Here is a 21,234-nt window from a genome sequence, read left to right on the forward strand (position 1 = left end):
GTTCTAGTTTTGAGTTGTAATTCATGAGTTGTAAATAACTAGAAGTGTGATGATCATCATTATTAGAGCATTGTCCCCGAATAAAAAAAGAAAAAAAGAAAGGCCAAAAAAAGGCTAAAGAAAACAAGAAAGAAAAAGAAAATAAAAAAGGGGGCAATGTTACTATCCTTTTCCACACTTGTGCTTCAAAGTAGCGCCATGTTCTTCATGTAGAGAGTCTCTTATGTTTTCACTTTCATATACTAGTGGGATTTTTCATTATAGAACTTGGCTTGTATATTCCAAGGATGGGCTTCCTCAAAATGCCCTAGGTCTTCATGAGCAAGCAAGTTGGATGCACACCCACTTAGTTTCTTTTGTTGAGCTTTCATACATTTATAGCTCTAGTGCATCTGTTGCATGGCAATCCCTACTCCTCATGTTGACATCAATTGATGGGCATCTCCATAGCCCATTGATTAGCCTCGTTGATGTGAGACTTTCTCCTTTTTTGTCTTTTCCACATAATCCCTATCATTATATTCTATTCCACCCATAGTGCTATATCCATGGCTCACGCTCATGTATTGCGTGAGAGTTGAAAAAGCTGAAGCGTGTTAAAAAGTATGAACCAATTGCTTGGCTAAAACCGGGGTTGTTCTTGATGGGAGTATTTTTGTGTAATGAAAATGGAACATAGCCAAACTATATGATTTTGTAGGGATGAACTTTCCTTTGCCATGTTATTTTGAGAAGACATGATTGCTTGGTTAGTATGCTTGAAGTATTATTATTCTTATGTCAATATGAACTTTTGTTTTGAATCATTTGGATCTAAACATTCATGCCACAATAAAGAGAATTACATTAAGAATTATGCTAGGTAGCATTCCACATCAAAAAATCTGTTTTTATCATTTACCTACTCGAGGACGAGCAGGAATTAAGCTTGGGGATGCTTGATACTTCTCCAACGTATCTATAATTTTTTATTGTTCCATGCTATTATATTACCTGTTTTGGATGTTTATGGGCTTTACTTTACACTTTTACATCATTTCTGGGACTAACCACCTAACCGGAGGCCCAGCCCGAATTGCTGTTTTTTGCCTATTTCAGTGTTTCACAGAGAGGGATTATCAAACAGAGTCCAAACGGGATGAAACCTTCGGGAGCGATATTTTTGGAACAAATGCAAACCAGGAGACTTGGAGTGGACGTCAAGCAACCAGCGAGGCGGTCACGAGGGTGCTCGGCGCGCCCTGTAAGGGTGGGAGCCCCCCCCCCCCCCGGCCCCGCCCTCATGGGCCCCTCGAGCGTCCACCAACCTACTTCTTCCTCCTATATATATCTACGTACCCTGAAACCATCAAAAGCGACCATGAAAACCTAATTCCACGCCGCAACCTTCTGTATCCACGAGATCCCATCTTGGAGCCATCGTCGACGCTCCGCCGGAGGGGGAATCCACCACGGAGGGCCTCTACATCAACTCCAAGGCCTCTCTGATGAGTTGTGAGTAGTTTACCACAGACCTTCAGGTCCATAGTTATTAGCTAGATGGCTTCTTCTATATTTTTGATTCTCAATACAAAGTTCTCCTTGATCTTCTTGGAGATCTATTTGATGTAACTCTTTTTGTGGTGTGTTTGTCAAGATCCGATGAATTGTGGGTCTATGATCAAGTTTATCTATGAGAAATATTTGAATCTCCTCCAAATTCTTTTATGTATGATTGGTTATCTTTGCAAGTCTCTTCGAATTATCAGTTTGGTTTGGCCTACTAGATTGATTTTCTTGCAATAGGGGAAGTGATTAGCTTTGGGTTCAATCTTGCGGTGTACTTTCCCAGTGACAGCAGGGCCAGCAAGGCACGTATTGTATTGTTGCCATCGAGGATAAAAAGATGGGGTTTATATCATATTGCATGAGTTTATCCGTCTACATCATGCCATCTTTCTTAATGCGTTACTCTGTTCTTCATGAACTTAATACTCTAGATGCAGGCAGGAGTCGGTTGATGTGTGGAGTAATAGTAGTAGATGCAGGCAGGAGTTGGTCTACTTGTTACAGACGTGATGCCTATATACATGATCATGCCTAGATAGTCTCATAAGTATGCACTTTTCTATCAATTGCTCGACAGTAATTTGTTCACCCACCGTAATACTTATGCTATCTTGAGAGAAGCCACTAGTGAAACCTATGGCCCCCGGGTCTATCTTTTATCATATAAGTTTACCATCTACTTTTATTTGCATCTTTTACTTTCCAATCTATATCATAAAAATACCAAAAATATTTATCTTATCATATTATCTCTATCAGATCTCACTTTCGCAAGTGGTCGTGAAGGGATTGACAACCCCTTTATCGTGTTGGTTGTGAGGTTCTTGTTTGTTTGTGTAGGTGCGTGGAACTTTTGAGGAGCTGGATTGATACCTTGATTCTCAAAAATTGAGGGAAATACTTACGCTACTGTGTTGCATCACCCTGTCCTCTTCAAGGAAAACCAACGCAAGCTCAACACGTAGTAGTAACCTGGTAAGAAACGTCATAGATCACACCATATCCGATAAAGTGCGGTTACGACGTCCGGACACACCAGTACGCTGTGGTGTCCCATGTGGCATGAGCTGTGTAACTATTCCACATTGTTTTAAATAAAGCCCAAACTCGTAACTCAAATATTCTCCTCCATGGTCAAATCGTAGAAACTTTATTTTCTTGTTACGATGATTCTCCACTTCACTCTGAAATACTTTGAACTTTTCAAATGTTTCAGACTTGAGTTTCATTAAGTAGATATACCCATATCTGCTCAAATCATCTGGGAAGGTCAGAAAATAACGATACCCTCCATGAGCATCAACACTCATCGGACCTCATACATCGGTATGTATTATTTCCAATAAGTCACTAGCTCGTTCCATTGTTCTGGAGAACGGAGTTTTAGTCATCTTCCCCATAAGGCACGGTTCGCAAGCATCAAATGATTCATAATCAAGTGATTCCAAAAGTCCATCTTTATGGAGTTTCTTCATGCGCTTTACACCGATATGACCCAAACGACAGTGCCACAAATATGTTGCACTATCATTATAAACTTTGTATATTTTGGCATCAATATTATTAATATGTGTATCACTACGATCAAGATTCAATAAACCATCAACATTGGGTGTATGACCGTAGAAGGTTTTATTCATGTAAATAGAATAACAATTTATTCTCTGTCTTAGATGAATAATCATATCGCAATAAACATGATCTAATCATATTTATGCTCAATGCAAACACCAAATAACATTTATTTAGGTTCAACACTAATCTCGAAAGTATAGGGAGTGTGCGATGATGATCATATCAATCTTGGAACCACTTCCAACACATCGTCACTTCACTCTTAACTAGTCTCTGTTTATTCTGTAACTCCTATTTCGAGTTACTAATCTTAGCAACCGAATAAGTATCAAATACTCAGGGGCTACTATAAATACTAGTAAGGTACACATCAATAACCTGTATATCAAATATACCCTTGTTCACTTTGCCATCCTTCTTCTCCACCAAATATTGAGGGCATTTCCGCTTCCAGTGACCATTTCCTTTGTAGTAGAAGCACTCCGTTTCAGGCTTTGGTCCAGCTTTGGGCTTCTTCACGTGAGTGAAAACTTGCTTGCCATTCTACTTGAAGTTCCTTTTCTTTCCCTTTGCCCTTTTCTTGAAACTAGTGGTCTTATCAATCATCAACACTTGATGCTCTTTTCTTGATTTCTACCTTCGTCGATTTCAGCATCACGAAGAGCTCAGAAATCGTTTTCTTCATCTCTTGCATACTATAGTTCATCACGAAGTTCTAGTAACTTAATGATGGTGACTAGAGAAATCCGTCAATCACTGTCTTATCTGGAAGATTAACTCCCACTTGATTTAAGCGATTGTAGTACCCAGACAATCTGAACACATGCTCACTGCTTGAGCTATTCTCCTCCATCTTTTAGCTATAGAACTTCTTGGAGACTTCGTATCTCTCAACTCGGGTATTTGCTTGAAATATTAACTTCAATTCCTGGAACATCTCATATGGTCCATGACGTTCAAAACGTCTTTGAAGTCCTGATTCTAAGCCATAAAGCATGGTGCACTAAACTATCAAGTAGTCATCATTTTGAGTTAGCCAAACGTTCATAACGTCTGCATCTGCTCCTGTAATAGGTCTGTCACCTAGCGGTGCATCAAGGACATAATTCTTCTATGCAGCAATGAGGATAAACCTCAGATCACGCACACAGTCTGCATTATTGCTACTATCATCTTTCAACTTAGTTTTCTCTAGGAACACATATAAAAACATAGGAAGCAACAATGCGAGCTATTGATCTACAATATTATTTGCAAAATACTATCAGGACTAAGTTCATGATAAATTAAAGTTCAATTAATCATATTACTTAAGAACTCCCACTTAGATAGACATCACTCTAGTCATCTAAATGATCACGTGATCCAAATCAACTAAACCATGTCCGATCATCACGTGAGATGGAGTAGTTTTCAATGGTGAACATCACTATGTTGATCATATGTACTATATGATTCATGCTCGACCTTTCGGTCTCAGTGTTCCGAGGCCATATCTGCATATGCTAGGCTCGTCAAGTTTAACCCGAGTATTCTACATGTGCAAAACTGGCTTGCACCCGTTGTATGTGAACGTAGAGCCTATCACACCCAATCATCATGTGGTGTCTCAGCAGGAAGAACTATAGCAACGGTGCATACTCAGGGAGAACAGTTATACCTTGAAATTTAGTGAGAGATCATCTTATAATGCTACCATCGATCTAAGCAAAATAAGATGCATAAAAGATAAACATCACATGCAATCAATATAAGTGATATGATATGGCCATCATCATATTATGCCTTTGATCTCCATCTCCAAAGCACCGTCATGATCACCATCGTCATCGGCGCGACACCTTGATCTCCACCGTAGCATCGTTGTCGTCTCGCCAACTATTGCTTCTACGACTATCGCTACCCCTTAGTGATCAAGTAAAGCAATTACATGGCGATTGCATTTCATACAATAAAGCGACAACCATATGGCTCCTGCCAGTTGCCGATAACTCGGTTACAAAACATGATCATCTCATACAATAAAATTTAGCATCATGTCTTGACCATATCACATCACAACATGCCCTGCAAAAACAAGTTAGACGTCCTCTGCTTTGTTGTTGCAAGTTTTACGTGGCTGCTACGGGCTGAGCATGAACCGTTCTTACCTACGCATCAAAACCACAACGATATTTCGTCAAGTATGTGTTGTTTTAACCTTCAACAAGGACCGGGCGTAGCCACACCCGATTCAATAAAGTTGGAGAAACTGACACCCGCCAGCCACCTGTGTGCGGAACACATCGGTAGAACCAGACTCGCGTAAGCGTACGCGTAATGTCGGTCCGGGCCGCTTCATCCAACAATACTGTCAAATCAAAGTATGACATGCTGGTAAGCAGTATGACTTGTATCGCCCACAACTCACTTGTGTTCTACTCGTGCATATAAAATCTACGCATAAACCTGGCTCTGATAGCACTGTTGGGGAACGTGGTAATTTGAAAAATTTCCTACGCACACGCAAGATCATGGTGATGCATAGCAACGAGAGGGGAGAGTGTTGTCCACATACCCTTGTAGACCGTAAGCGGAAGCATTATGACAACGCGGTTGATGTAGTTGTACGTCTTCACAATCGACCGATCCTAGTACCGAACGTACGGCACCTCCGCGATCTGCACACATTCAGCTCGGTGACGTCCCACGAACTCACGATCCACTAGAGCTTCGAGGGAGAGTTCCGTCAGCACGACGGCATGATGACGGTGTTGATGAAGCTACCAACGCAGGGCTTCGCCTAAGCACCGCTACGATATGACTAAGGTGGATTATGGTGGAGGGGGGCACCGCACATGGCTAAAGATCAAATCAACTTGTGTGTCTATGGGGTGCCCCCTGGCCACGTATATAAAGGAGTGGAGGAGGGGGAGGGCCGGCCCTCTACTATGGCACGCCCTGGGGAGTCCTACTCCCACCGGGAGTAGGATTCCCCCCTTCCAAGTAGTAGGAGTAGGAGAGAAGGAAAGGGAAGAGAGAAGAGAAGGAAGGAGGGGGCGTCGCCCCTCCCCCTAGTCCAATTCGGACTAGGCCTTTGGGGGGCGCGCGGCCTACCCTAGGCAGCCCCTCTCTCTTTCCCGTATGGCCCAATAAGGCCCAATACTTCTCCCAGCAAATTCCCGTAACTCTCCGATACTCTGATAAATACCCGAACCACTCAGAACCTTTCCGATGTCCGAATATAGCCTTCCAATATATCGATCTTTACGGCTTGACCATTTCGAGACTCCTCGTCATGTCCCCGATCTCATCCAGGACTACGAACAAACTTCGGTCATCAAGTCACATAACTCATAATACAAATCGTCACAGAACGTTAAGCGTGCGGACCCTACGGGTTCGAAAACTATGTAGACATGACCGAGACTCATTTCCGGTCAATAACCAATAGGGGAACCTGGATACTCATATCAGCTCTTACATATTCTACGAAGATCTTTATCGGTCAAACCACATAACAACATACGTTGTTCCCTTTGTCATCGGTATGTTACTTGCCCGAGATTCGATCATCGGTATCTCAATACCTAGTTCAATCTCGTTACCGGCAAGTCTCTTTACTCGTTTCGTAATGCATCATCCTGTAACTAACTCATTAGTCACATTGCTTGCAAGGCTTATAGTGATGTGCATTACCAAGAGGGCCCAGAGATACCTCTCCGACAATCGGAGTGACAAATTCCTAATCTCGATCTATGCCAACTCAACAAGTACCATCGGAGACACCTGTAGAGCACCTTTATAATCACCCAGTTACGTTGTGACGTTTGGTAGCACACAAAGTGTTCCTCCGGTATTCGGGAGTTGCATAATCTCATAGTCATAGGAACATGTATAAGTCATGAAGAAAGCAATAGCAACATACTAAACGATCAACTGTTAAGCTAACAGAATGGGTCAAGCCAATCACATCATTCTCTAATGATGTGATCTCGTTAATCAAATGACAACTCATGTCTATGGCTAGGAAACTTAACCATCTTTGATTCAACGAGCTAGTCAAGTAGAGGCATACTAGTGCCACTCTGTTTGTCTATGTATTCACACATGTACTAAGTTTTCGGTTAATACAATTCTAGCATGAATAATAAACATTTATCAAGAAATAAGGAAATAAATAATAACTTTATTATTGCCTCTAGGGCATATTTCCTTCAGTATGCTTGTCACCATGGATCTTGGTGATCCTGACATCGCCGGAGACAATTTGGACATTTGGGTCCTTGTTGATACGCTTCCAATTCTACCACTATGTGAGTTTCTCAAACATAGTTATTAAGTAATTTATATTGTTTATTTCAAAATAGTTGACAGCTTATTTCCATTGATAGCTTATTTTTTATTTTTCAAAAAATGTGCGGAAGATGGTAGACAGAACCTACTACACCGATGTCTCAGAATTATCCTATTAGGAGAAAAATCATCTGATCGCATTTATTACTGATCTTGAGAATTATAATATGTATTATCAAACTCCTCCACATTATGATCAATACGTGCCACTAGTGCACGTGTTGAACTATGCTAACATCCATGGAGATGTCATGGTAAGATATTTTTTTTAGTACTACGACATTTGTGCATCTTTTGCATAAATTCTTCTAAAATGTAACTACATTGCTAACTACGAAGGTATTACTATATTTTTCAACTGATAATCCCGTAGGAGTGTGTGCCTCATCTGATGTTTCAGAAAGGCCGCCTTGATGTTTTGAATATACGGCCAGGTCATCCTACAAATCACTCATGTTCATATCGGATTTCTAAAACCAATGAAGACATGACAATCAAAGATTGGAAAAAATGTACGGACACTCATAGGGAGCTACTTGGAAGCAACATTGTGCGAAGGGCAAGAATTGGAGACAAGATAATCTCCATTCTTCATATTGGAGAGTCAGGGCCTATCTTGTTTTATGCTAATTTTACCTAAGAGAAGGTAGTAGGTCCTATGAGAGAGAAGTAGGTCCTAGGTACAATGTGTTATTATGTGGTATAATGTGTTAGAGTTGATGATGATGAGGAGTTATGATTATGACTAGTGACCAACTTGTTATATGATGTCTCATTGATAAAAATGATGATCATGAGGAGGTGTTATATGACAATGGTGTATTATGATGATAAGTTTGTTAATAACATGATGATGATGATATTTATTATATCATTGGGTGAAAGAACCGCATATTAGTTTCAAGTGGATGTCCATCTATTTGAAACTAGTCCACGGTTCTTTCACGTAGTGATGTAATAACTCATTATGATGTAAAAAAAATCTCTAAATTGCTACTCTATGAATGTATAAAGGTGTATGAATACAACATGAAATAAAAAAGAAATAGAATACGGAATAATAGTAGTAGCGCGGGCTGCCAGAAGCGCTACTAGTAATTACCAGTAGCGCTCTTCCCAGGAAGCACTACTACTAAGTGGATATAGCAGTAGCGTGGGTGGACACACGCTACTGATAATCTTTAGCTGTAGCATCGTATCAGTAGCGCGGTTGCCCGCGCTACTAATAGGCCAAAAACACGCGCTACTACTAGGCTTTTCCCTAGTAGTGTGAGGTGGTATATACTAACCCCTCACAGTGATCCTTGCGGTGATCATGAACTTGCGTTGGTAGGATGACACCCTCTTTTAGATGTGGTGGTAGGATGACACCAAAATAGTGGTAGGTTGAACTTGCTATGATCATGCATGCTTACTAATGCTCTTCTGCTCCATTGCTTGCTCCTAAAGTTCTTCATTCCTTGTTGTTTGTGTGTTCCAATGCTTGTTGCTTGAACTTATTGCTCGTTTGCGCTGCCAATGCAAGTGGTATGTGGTGCTCGAAGGTAGGGTTCCAGGAGTTTACAGTTCATGGGAAGCTTGCAACAAACACATTTCAGGGTATAACGACAGCAACCATAGAGGAGGGTTTAAGACTAGGCCAGCGGCAGAAGATGCTTACTCCAGGTATGTGCAAGAGCATTCATGCAACAAGGTTGAGGTTGGCAAGGTGGATCGACCGTTAGGGCGGAAGAACTTCATCATCTTCATCCAATTCATCATCATAGCAGTGTTGTGGCGTTGGTGTGCTCAATGTGATCGTGCGTAAGGTGTTAGTAGTATTGGTAAGCTCACCAAGTAGGGTACAAGGTGAGCACAACTCTATGCTCGTATGTAACCAAACAACGTGCATCTGTGTGAGCACATACAATGCGAGCAACCAAATACGGTGCATAAAGTGCAGATGTTGGGTTTTGACATGCATTTGCTCAGTCAGGCCCAACTGAGACAAGTATGGAAAAGGGCAAAAAACGATGTAGGTAACCAAACACGCCCCAAACAATGAAACCTTTGTACAGATGAGCGCACCTGTATCCTGATCAAGCAGAAGATACATGAAGAAGAAAAGGCTTCGTTTGGACCACAGCGGTTTCTCCATGGCGAGGGGGTTCACATGCCGAACCTTTGCCGCGAAGATCTGGCACTTTGCAGTCTATGAATAGGCTGAAATAGGCTGAATTGCAGTGTTCTTGGTCCTTGAGGTGGTGAATATGTTTGATCCATACCAGATCATTGGGCAGATTGTAGATCATATGGGGGGAAACAGCTGAACCAGACAGTGATATCAAGAAGCGGCAACTGTTACAGGCTTTGCATTCAAGTTATTTGAATCAATTTGAGCCTTCGAGCCCAAAAGAATGAAAGGTACAAACAAATCAGTGATCAAACCAATCAAACCTGCAACTACTGCTATTTCCCCAGAACAAATGTAATTAGGGGGAGAGTGGCATGCAACAGAAAAGTACATACAGGGAACAAAACAGAAAGACTGTTAAATCAACAAATTAAGGGTGCAACGTACTACAAAGACGTGACCAAGTACAGTTCACCAAGGTGCAGATCGACAGCTATAGGTTTAACAGCAGCCAGCCTTCTGGACCCCTGGTCAGTATGACAATAGTGCAACATAACACAGGCCTAGCACCGAACCGACACAAGCCGGCGAGTGAAGCGCATGGATATCCATTTCCGCATTTCCATGGACCTCCACACCGACGGGTCTACGGGAGCTTCAGAAGACAGCTTTCTAAAAAGGTTTGCTAATTAGTCTCATGAGCTGAACAAAAGCACAATAGGCCTGAAGCCAACTGGCACCTCTTCACGATCGAAAGTGTTTCTTCTACTTCTATAGTGAGTCAAACCACGAATCAAAGTCAGCTGATACATTTGAGGAACCAGAAGGTGGAGGCGCGTTGGCATTGGAGATGTGCTGTTGCTCCTGCACAGGTGTTGTTTCTTTCTGATCACTCAGGCAGAAAGGAGTGTCGGCAAGCAAATCATCGACTGAATCATCGATAGATGTTACATCAATCTGCTTGGCATATCTGAAGTCAACGTTGCTTTTGGAGTCAAAAGTTGGGCGAGAAGATAAACTTGATGCAGCAGAACCATCATTCTGGACAGATAAGGATGTCTCTGAAAGCAAGGCATCTAGATCATCATCAACAGGAGAAAGTGCCGGCAATTTGGACGTGGTGCTGCTAGACATGACTTTCTCATTTGACTCGTTGATCTTCATACCTACCAAAGTAGAACTACTTCCAAACGACTCGTCTAAGTTGGAGCTGGAAAGGTGAGTTCCATCGAGTGAATTAAGAAGCATATCGAGCCCTTCCTCTGGAGCAACCATCCCAAGCTTCGACTGTTCTCTATGCCCTGCATTTGGAACAGTACCTGTGATTCCTGTGTAGGCTTCAGCGTCTGAATGCATAGGTCGAGGAATAGCTTTGAATGATGTTGTAGTTGCTTCTTCTGCAAAGCATTCTGACTGATGATGTGTTTTCAATGGGCCATCAGAATGAATGTTGCTGGCATGGTCAGGACTAACAGCATCTTTCCCAGGGTTTATGTCCCTGAAGTTATGTTGAACCAAACTGCCTTTAGCATCAGACTCCAATGTTGTGCCCAATTGAATCAGTATTTCGTCATCTTCGTCTTCAGAAGCAACAGCCTAGGGAATAACAAGATGAATCAGTCTAGGAGAAGTCAGATGAGAGAGGGATGTCAAGTCAAGCTGAACGGAATTGAAAGAGGCTTAAGCATACATGCATGTTTAGCATAAAAGATCTTAATGTCACCAACTCAATATATTTATAAAATAGGCACATGCATACAACTCCTGGGCTCCTGTCTCCTGGAATTAGGACCTTATAGAGTTATAGACACATGCATCAATATTGATGGCTCAGATGAACACCAACACCAACAGGTCAACAGCAGCTTTGGGGCTGTTTGGTTTGAGACTAAGTTTGTCTAAGGTTGCCACACCTAAGGTTAGGCAAGTTTGACCAACTTAGGTGGGTGTTTGGCTCAAGCCACACTAGGGTCCCACATCACATACACTTAAAAAGTGTGGCAAGATTCCCTTAGGCTTGCCAACTTGTGGCTCTCATTTTGAAGAACCTTAGGCAAATTTGGCAACATTGTATGGCAAAGTGTGGCATTGCTAGGCCTAGAACCAAACAACCCCTTTATCTTATTATCTATCTTAATATGGTATGAACCATGCAGAAGACAAATTAAGGCGGAGGGTTTAATCATCCAAGTGTAATCGGTCAAACAGTGAAATAGGGATAAAATGTCTACTCAAACTCATTACCCTATATAATCGTTATGGATGTGGACTGCTCCAATGAAGGGAACAAACGTATTCCTCCAATGAAAATAATATCATCAGAATAATACGGAAGCTTATATAAATTTTATTGCTACAATTAACGACAGAGTATGTAGTGCAGGAAATTGCTGTGATGGTGAATGCAGCAGCAAGCAGTGGCCAGAATAGCCAAAAGGTCAGATGCTGAAGCACCCATCCTTGTTGCAGAAAATTGGGAGATTAGCAGAGATAATGGTAGCATAACAAGGCAGACGGGCTAAGCTAGGAGGTGGCAACTGCTAGTCATGATTTGCGAAAGTGCACGTAAATATTTAGATTGCAGCAATTGACAAGGTTTGCATACCAAACCCATATGTTTATGGTAGTGTTCGTCAGGAAATATGAATTCAGATTGAAGGTTTTTTTGTATTACAGATTGGATTAGACTTTATTGTCCATTTTCATTTAATATTAGATGGGCCTCTCCAAAATCCAACAGATCATCAATTCGTTTACACCTCATAATATTACATGTCCTCATAAACTACTGTATCATGCAAACTTACTGCACCTAATGCCAAATCTAGCACAATTAATTTACTTCATTGCCATTTGTCAAAATTAACTTCAGAGGAAACAATGCTTATTACAAAACTGGAAACTAACAACTGAAAGGAAATTACCAACATGAAACAAAGTTACCAACTGGAACAGAAATTGCAGTACTGTTTTTACTAAAAGAAGGCAATCTTAGTATTCTTCCATGATTCAATACATTCAATATTTACAACATCTGCGAAGATGAACACGGTAGCAATAAAACATAATGTAGTACCAGATCCTCGGGTAGTAGATCTTCTTCCATAAAAAGTCTCTGGGACAACTTAATCTTTGAGAGCTTGGTGGCCAATGCATGGAGATCCATGGAGAGAAAAGGCACCTGAAATTAGAAGAAAATATACTCCCGTATGAATATGTGAAAAAATGATGACCCTGGAGTGAAGAAGCCACCAAATTCTGAGCAAAAAGGAGCAATAGTTTATATAGATCGTAAGTAAGAAACCACAAGGGTCCACCAATCCAAATAAACCTCTATGTTACTTCATATCCTTTTCTGTTCAATAATCTAATACACTAATATTGTCTATTTGATCCAAACAAATTTTCCTTCCATAAACTTCGACGGGACGCTCAGACAAGGAAGGGACCAAGGGCAACTCCTGCCAGAATCCCATGCATTTTTTAACAAAATTTTTGCTCCCAGAAAATTATCTATACCAACTTTTAAGACAATATCAGACCCAACGCTTGTGTAGAAAGGCAGGGATTGGACCTAAACATCACCTATCCAAACAAGCATCAAACCAGGCTGTAGATTGCGTAAAATAATACATTTCACAAACATGATATAGCACAGTAGCAGATTTGTACCTCAAAATCTGGTGCTAAATCATCCTCTAATATGAAATTATCGTCATCAAACCAGGACATGATTCCTTCCCCTTTAGCCTCAAGCATAGATGTAGAAGCCTGCATAAAATCTAGAGAAGGAAACATAAATTAAAATCTTAGCACCACTAGAATCAAAGCAGTCACATAAACAATGGGCCACATCCTAATCAGCACGTGGTGCTATGTTCAGCACAGAAAAACAGAATCCACATATCAATTTTGCCAAAATTATTTGCTAACTCATTGTGGTGTGGAATTTTTAATATCTCTCCAAGTCAATCAAGGGATATATGCTCAATTCCAGTCCTAATAAGAACACAGTAACTAATGATGAAATGCAAAGGAGGCCTTATGATGTTTGATACACTCGATTCTAAGTCTTTTAGGAAGAAAACATCTTACATGAGCGTTCACAGAACGAATTTAGTCATATTCGAAGCAAGGATCACCTATAACTAACCTAAGCATGGTTGAAGCGATAGGCTGAATAAGCTTGCTCAATGAACAGAGGGTGGCAAATAACATAATCCACACTCAATTTGCAGAAAAAATATGAAACAGTGTGTGAGTAATTGGTATGCTCTAATAACTCGTTATTGTTGGAATTTTCAACACTGTACCTAATCAATCTACAGGTTATCTGTTCAATTCCAGTCCTAATAAGAGCACAGTAATTACTACTGAAATGCGAAAGATATCTTATGATGTCTGGTATACTCGATTGTAAATCGGCGCTGCCGTTAACATGATTAGGAACGAGTCAACAAAGCATTCGTTACTTTATCAAGTATTCACAGTACAAATCTAGTGATATTTAGATTAAGGATCGCAATGATGACCTAAGTGGTTGAAGCGACGAACTGAATAAGCTTGCAAAATGAACAGAGAGTGGTGAAACATGCTGAGAATAGAAGCGGCAGCCGAAGCTGGCAACGAGAGCTCACCAAATGCCGAGTCCTGGGAGGCGAGGCGGCCGGCCGCGCCGAGGCCCCGCTCCTCGAGGGGCTGGGCCCGGGCCTGCTCGAGCAGGAAGGCGAAGTCGGCGCCCTTGCTCCGCGGCGCCACCTCGCCGGCCCATTCCGCGGCGTCGTCGGCCTCGGGTTCGTCCTCGTAGCGGTCCCAGTTGGAGGGGAGGTTGCGGCTGCGAGGGGCGGCGGAGGAGGAGCCGCCGCCGCCGCCGCCGCCGCCGCCGGCGGCGGCGGCGCGCTTCTGCTTGTGCGCCGCGGCCGCCGCGGGGGTCTGGTGGGTCCGGCGGCCGTGCACCGTGTGCGAGCGCTTCGACCTCGCCGCCGCCTTGGGATCCATCGGGGGAGCAGCGGAGCAGAGGGGAGGGATCGATATTTGCAGTTCAACCCCTGACACTCTTCATCAGAACAAATGTGCGCTCGCCGAGGGTTTCTATGTAAATTCGCAGGGCCATTTTATGATTATACGCTTTCACGAGGGCCTTAAGCTTCTACGGCCTCAGGACAGTTCCGCAGAGCAGAGAGCCCAGGCAAAACCCTTCCGTGGCTGGCTTGACGGGCGGCGGCGGCGGCGGCGGCGATGCGGTTCACGGCGTCTCCGGTGGTGGAGCTGCCGGTGGGCGGCGCGGTGCTGAGCTTCGAGCAGGACAACGACTCCTTCGAGGTGGGCACCTCGGTCTGGAACTCCTCCCTCGTCCTCGTCAAGTTTGCCGAGCGCTGCCTCGGCGACGAGGCGCTGCCCTTCGCCGACGCGCTCCGCTTCGCGGGCGCCCGCGCCATCGAGCTCGGCGCCGGCTGCGGGCCCGCCGGCATGGGGCTCTCCCGCCTCGGCCTCGCCGACCTCGTGCTCACCGACACCGCCGCCGTCCTCCCGGCCCTCCGCCGGAACCTCCGCCGCAACCGCCGCCACCTCCCGCGCGCGCCCCGCCTCGCCCAGCTCCACTGGAACTGCCCCGCGCACCTCGCCCAGCTCGCCGCCCCGCGCCGCTACGACCTCGTCGTCGCCGCCGACGTCGTCTACGTGCAGGAGTCCGTGCCCCACCTCGTCGCCGCCATGGACGCGCTCGCCGACGCCGACCGCGGCGTCGTGCTCCTCGGGTACCAGATCCGGTCCCCCGAGGCGCACCAGGCCTTCTGGGACGCCGTGCCCGCCGCCTTCCCGGTGATCGAGAAGGTGCCGCGGGAGCACCTCGACCCGGAGTACGCCTTCGAAGAATCCGATGTGTTTGTGCTCCGCAGGAGGCCGCGGCAGTGAGATTTCGTTCTTGTTGCCAGGCATTTGCTCGTCATTTGCATAGCAGGTTTGCAAGAATTGCTTATTCCAGTTCAAAAGTTTGAGTACTTAGTTGTGATGGCTGGTGAAGGCCTCTGATATACAGTGCTGAATGTTTGGCTTCAATGGGTTAATGTTTAAGTAACATGTCAAGTTTCGCCGATGTTTTGCGGTGTAAACATGTCAGGTATTTCATGTTCACGATCGTATTTGTCCATTGCATTGGGTGATCGACAAAAGAAATTCAATGTGTAGACTTAATGGAGTTGTAAGCATCCTAACACTCAACTTCTATGTCAAAATCAAAACTTCTGTGTCAAAATCAAATCTTCTTGTGAGTGACGCTCTGTCTTGCTGGACTGATGAAATGCCCCTCTTTCCAACTAGGGTAAGGGATTAACTGAATGTGACTTCAAATTAAGAGATAATTGACTCAACTTCTGGGTCGAAATCAAATCTTCTTTGTGAGTGACACTCTGTTTTGATTAACTGATGGAGAACTGGAAATGTCCCTCCTCCCAACTTGGGCAGGAGATAATTGAATGTGACTCCCCTGGTATGCAAAATCTAGCTGAGTACACTGAGAGGATTCTGTCATGTCTTCTGTTGTTTAAAGCAAGTAAGTATGTTGCTGCTGTGGTTTTATGAAATGGTGGTGAAAACCTGATAGGATTTGTGAAAGAGCCACTAGTTTTGGCCTTTTGGGAAGCGTGGTGCTTATACGGCTTGAACTTAAAAATACAATGATTCTGTTTCTGTCTATGGCACATTGAAACTGTGCTGTATGCCCATTGCGCCCTTGATGAGGCGAATCCAGTTCCATTTCCCATTTTTACCTTTTGGTGTTGAAGTTGAAGCCATGACTGGATCCAAGGGGGTGAATTGTGGGTCATGGATGGGCTGTTGAAGCTTGCGATTCCGAGTGATTTGCGCATGGGCTTGTGTCCATCCTGAAGTGTGTCTCTTGCTTGGGTTATGCCTCGGGGGGCTGTACCATGAAGAGGCATCAGATGATCAAGCAGTTTATGCTCTGCTCATATTTGTTGCATTTTGTAGGGAGTTAGACCTGAGCATGGACTGGCCCTCCCTGAAAGTGATGGGCTGTAGTAGCTAGGGCTCCAGTTCTCCACCTAAAACACGGTCCAAAAGGCTGAAACTTGTGAAATGTTATATTGATCTGATAGAAAGTCTTGTAGATGCAGTACAAGATATACCCTCTCCATTTCAAATTACTTCGCATATCATGTCTCGCGTAAGTAACATGCTATTCTTTGTCCGGGCACCATTGGCCTTATTTCATCCGGTACCTCCGGGGATTTGGATTCTTTGAAGGTGCAAGTTATTATAGAAGCTGTATATATCGTTCATATACAGGTATGATGCATATGATGTTTTAAGGCAATAAGTTATGCTGGAATGAAAATTGCACGACAAGTGCAGCAGCTATTACAGCAGCTTTATATGTCGCTCATGCTTGCTGTAATCTGGCACAAGCTTATGGATACTATTTCTGTCGTATTGCATTGTAATTTAGCTCCAGCTTATGCATTCTATTTCTATGTCGGATTGCATTGTAATCCGGCACAAGCTTATGGCTTATGATATTACAAATGTCTCTGCGGCGCACTTTACTAGCCGAATTTCTGAATGAAGCTTAGAACACAAATGTAGTACTATAACTGTTTTTTCTTTATGATGTTTCAGTGGAGTGTACTGTCGGACAAAAGCGTCGAGGAAAGAAGGATCAAGGCCAAGGTGGTCTTGTCTGATGATGATGACCGGAGCGAATCCAAGGTTCTCGTGCAGGTTAAGTGGAAGAGGAAGCAGCTCAATTTGGGTGAGAAGCGGATGATTTGTGTAAAAGGGATATTCGAAAATCGACAAACAGTTTTTTTAAAAACGGTTAATCAACAACTTTATTTTACACTTCAAATCTCCTCTGTTCATTTACCAATGTATATGTATATGTATATGTATATACTAGCAGTAATAACCAAACAAAAAGGCCGACTATATTGAAGTTGGCTTAAAAGACGATTGGGAGTCGGTCGACGTAGCTGAACCGTTGGATTTTTGTTGGACGTTCCCTTATGCTTTCTTCTTCCTCAGGCCTCCCCTTCCATCTACCCGATCTAGCACCAGTTGAACCGCTTGCTGCCGCAACCCACGGTCGGCGCGCCCCGCCCCGCCCTCGCTGCCGCCAAGGGCTTCTAAGCCCTTTTCTTCAATCGTTAACGAACTCACAAAAAATCATGAATATTACAAAATATTAATGAATATGCTGGCTTCTTTGGTTGATGAGACCAATCATGAAAAATATTCACCAATTTTAGAAAACATTCCTGAAATTTGAAATTGTTCCTAATTTTAAAAATGATTTCGCATTTTGTAAACGTTCACTTATTTCAAAATATCAACACACTTTTCTTTTTTAAAACAAAAACCGAAAAAACCATAAGAACAAAAATTCGTTAAGCGTTAGGCCTTTGGCAACGGGGAGATGCAGAACTGGGCCAGCGCCCATGACCGCGCTTTGTGACGACGGCACCAGGCAACAAGACGCTAACGATCCGCTCCCCCTCCCGACCCTAGGCGACGCGACGACGACGTTCGAGACGAGGGCGCTGACCCGGCGGAGGCAATGCCGCCGCCAGGAGGAGGAGGAGGAGAAGGCGGAGACGGAGGAGACCACGGACACAAGGAACCGGCGTCCACCCACGGAAACGGAGGCCGCGACGAGGAGGACCCATCTGAATCTTCTCTGTCGCCGCCGTCGTCGTTGCCGGGCCTCGCCGTCGTCCCCGTAGAGTCTGAGGTTCGCGCTCGTCATCTTTCCCTTGATCGATCTGGTAGATGTACTATTAACTCTTTCCTACAAAAAAGGAAGATATATATCGTCTCTGCATTTTTTTTAGAATAAGAAGAGGAGGCACGAGCAGGCCCAGGTGTTCATCCCGGAGGGCGTCCTCATGGAGATCCTGTCGCGGGTGCCCTACAGGTCGCTATGCCGCTTCAAGTGCGTGTCCGGACCATGGCTCGCCCTCTGCTCGGACCACGGCGTCCGCAAGAGGTCGCCGCAGACGCTCTCCGGCTTCTTCCATTTCAACCGCGGCTGGCGCTTCCACAATTACTTGTCTCGGGAGAAAGGCCCTCCCATGGTCGACCCCGGCCTCCGTTTCTTGCGCGGCACCTTCGGACACTTTGAGGTCCTGCAATGCAGCACCAGCCTTCTCCTCTGCAGATGCTGGAAAGCGCCCCATCCTAAGCTACTCGGTTGGAATTCGTTTCCGGAAGGCAGGGCTGTTGAGCGCTTCAGATGGGGGCCCGAGGCTGATCAGTTCGATTATGTCGTCTGCAATCCTGCTACTCGGCAGTGGGCTTTGCTGCCTCCTGTTCCTCCTATAGAATTGCACAATCAGGCAGATGGTGACCTTTTCCGTGCCATCGCAGGCCATTACCTTTTGGGTTTTGATCCAGCCGTTCCTTCACGCTTTGTGGTGTTTGTGCCCGTATTTGGCATTGGCCTGCCGATGACATGGATCTACTCGTCAGAAACCAGAGGATGGACTTCCATCCGGTGCCAGTTGGATGATTATGTTAACAACCCACGGTGCTTCTTTTTGAATGGCACTATCCTTTATTTCTGTAACTCTCTTTCAATAGTCACGGTGAACACGGAGGGAAATGTGTGGCGGGAAATGAAATTGCCACCTGCCATGACAAACATATATGTTGGTCCTTCCTTTGGGCAGTCCCAAGGATGCCTGTATGCTTGGCGGATGGACGATTGCCAGCTCTCTGTTTGGGCTCTTGAGAACTATGATGGTGGACAGTGGACCCTAAGGTGTACTGTCGACTGTTTGGAACTGTTCGGAAGGGATTGTCGCAAAGAAAATGAGTTCTACCGGATGTTTGCAATTCATCCAGAATGTGATATGATTTTCCTTATTGACAGAAAGGAGAAGACATTGTCATACGATATGAATAACAAAAAAGTGCATGCTATCTGCGCTTCTGGAGATTTCCCGGAAGGTCTACCTTACACTCCCTGTTTTGAGGAATGGACATGAGATGCTTGTCTTGAGTCGTTGGGTATATTCCAAATCTTGTAGTTTTGAAGCTGTGGGTTTGTTTGTTCTGTTGTATAAATGCACTTGAGTTTATCTTTTCATATTGTGTCCGGGTGCATGCCCTTCTTTTGCTTTGAACAATGCTAGTTAGCCATGAAGAATATATCACTAGCCCTATGATGAGAAAGTTTAACTGCATGAATAAAGCTAGCCATTGTTCTATTTCATTTCCTGTAATAATTATTGATTTCACTCTTTGAGTTCATAATATGGGGTTAGATAATATAGTATGCAACTTGCTGTCCACCAATTATCGATAACACTTGAGGTTATTCCACTTTTTTTGTGTTTTTCTTCTTCAGATTTGCTAATTCACATCTTGATGAGAATTAACAAATTCTCATCTAACCCCTATGTTATTTGATTCTACATGAAGATTAGTGCATATTTTTCCTTTTTCCATTCTAATGTCACTTAGATGAGATTTAGTTAATTCACATCTAGATGAGAGCTGGCCATACCCCGTACTTCTTCCTTTTGAAAAATGCATATGATGTTTTCAGGCAATAAGTTATGCTAGAATGAAAATTGTACAACAAGTGTAGTTATTATTAGCACACTGTAATCTGGCTCAAGCTTATGGACACAATTTCTAAGTTGGATTATTGCTTTGTAAACTAGGGTAGCGTATTTTACGTTTCCAAACAGCTTCGAGGGAGCGTTGGGCTTGTAATGTCAATTGCGGTCTTGGAAAGTGGCAACAGCTGGTTGTGGCTTATGACCTCTAGCCCCTTGGAGTATGTCTCTGCGATGGACGCACTCTACTAGCCAAAATTTTGTATGAAACTTACAATACAAATGTGGCAACTGTGTTTTTTGGAGTATGAAACTTAGCAAAGACCAAGTCCTAATTAGCCAAAATCTTCCTTCCCCTAGGGTGGGCTGGAGGCCGTTGGCAGTGATCCATGACGTATTTTCAGCAGCACATGCACAAAGGTGTGACATGGACTATCCAGGAGTCTGTCTCGGCAAGCCATTGCCTGCAGCATAAGTATGTACACTTATGTCATCCAACCACTAAGCTGCCTACTTGTTCAAACATTGTTGATGTCAGGAAGTGATCTGATCTTCCAGATGTTCATCCCACTCTCAGATCGATCATCGTACCGTGGCCTTGGTCGCCCCACGTAGGCAGGCGGCACAAGGCGCTGTCGGAGTCGTCATCACCTGATTACTTCTACACATTTTTAATTTGTGATGATGATCGTCTCCTGGTTGATTGTGCACCTGAATTCTGGGAGGCGTCATGTCATCTCTTCATCAAGATTACCACGTCTCCAGGTGGAATTCAGGCGGTGAAATAACTTGGCGGTCAGGAAATCAACAAGAATATTACAGGAATTTCAGAAGAAATATTTTGATTCAAGTACGACGGGAATTAAGAAGAAGAAAAAAAGATCTACTTAACAATCAGAATCAACGGGCTGAATGTTGAAGCCATGCGTGCATTTTTTTCCAGCTCTTCAGCGTCATCAAACTGGTTCCCCTCGCACGTTTCACTGGTCATAAGACTCTCTCGCATAATTCACCCATCTCTACCTTCTGGAAATTCTTGACCTTTTCAGTTTGATATTTTTCACCGTCCCATTCTTCTTCCAATTC

The 21,234-nt window shown here is 43.8% G+C and overlaps 3 protein-coding genes across 3 annotated transcripts; 2 read left to right on the forward strand and 1 right to left on the reverse strand.

The window, feature by feature from the left end:
- Positions 1 to 9,974: 9,974 nt before the first annotated feature.
- Positions 9,975 to 14,622, reverse strand: LOC123145899 (uncharacterized). Its single transcript, XM_044565414.1, has 4 exons — positions 14,209 to 14,622; positions 13,244 to 13,353; positions 12,648 to 12,752; positions 9,975 to 11,167 (listed from the first exon to the last, which is right to left on the reverse strand). The coding sequence occupies exons 1-4, from the start codon at positions 14,567 to 14,569 to the stop codon at positions 10,343 to 10,345; spliced, it is 1,401 nt and encodes a 466-aa protein (XP_044421349.1). The 5' UTR covers positions 14,570 to 14,622; the 3' UTR covers positions 9,975 to 10,342.
- On the forward strand, positions 14,605 to 17,536 carry LOC123145904 (protein N-lysine methyltransferase METTL21A). The gene is made up of 2 exons (XM_044565422.1): positions 14,605 to 15,530; positions 17,207 to 17,536. The coding sequence occupies exon 1, from the start codon at positions 14,810 to 14,812 to the stop codon at positions 15,482 to 15,484; it is 675 nt and encodes a 224-aa protein (XP_044421357.1). The 5' UTR covers positions 14,605 to 14,809; the 3' UTR covers positions 15,485 to 15,530; positions 17,207 to 17,536.
- Positions 17,537 to 17,967: 431 nt separating this feature from the next.
- On the forward strand, positions 17,968 to 19,774 carry LOC123098927 (uncharacterized). The gene is made up of 2 exons (XM_044521003.1): positions 17,968 to 18,317; positions 18,418 to 19,774. Exons 1-2 carry the CDS (start codon positions 18,144 to 18,146, stop codon positions 19,570 to 19,572), a joined length of 1,329 nt encoding a protein of 442 aa, XP_044376938.1. The 5' UTR covers positions 17,968 to 18,143; the 3' UTR covers positions 19,573 to 19,774.
- Positions 19,775 to 21,234: the final 1,460 nt, after the last annotated feature.

This window comes from Triticum aestivum, chromosome 1B, assembly GCF_018294505.1.
Source record: "Triticum aestivum cultivar Chinese Spring chromosome 1B, IWGSC CS RefSeq v2.1, whole genome shotgun sequence".
Classification (NCBI taxonomy): Eukaryota; Viridiplantae; Streptophyta; class Magnoliopsida; order Poales; family Poaceae; genus Triticum; species Triticum aestivum.

Excerpts from the sequence above, each read along its gene's own strand:
- LOC123098927 (XM_044521003.1), top strand. The coding sequence starts at position 18,144 with ATGCCGCCGCCAGGAGGAGGAGGAGGAGAAGGCGGAGACGGAGGAGAC. Across the intron at positions 18,318-18,417 it reads TCGTCCCCGTAGAGTCTGAG|AATAAGAAGAGGAGGCACGA; the intron begins GTTCGCGCTCGT and ends CATTTTTTTTAG.
- LOC123145904 (XM_044565422.1), top strand. The coding sequence starts at position 14,810 with ATGCGGTTCACGGCGTCTCCGGTGGTGGAGCTGCCGGTGGGCGGCGCG.
- LOC123145899 (XM_044565414.1), bottom strand. The coding sequence starts at position 14,569 with ATGGATCCCAAGGCGGCGGCGAGGTCGAAGCGCTCGCACACGGTGCAC. Across the intron at positions 13,354-14,208 it reads CTCCCAGGACTCGGCATTTG|ATTTTATGCAGGCTTCTACA; the intron begins GTGAGCTCTCGT and ends TTCCTTCTCTAG. Across the intron at positions 12,753-13,243 it reads ATTTAGCACCAGATTTTGAG|GTGCCTTTTCTCTCCATGGA; the intron begins GTACAAATCTGC and ends TTCTAATTTCAG.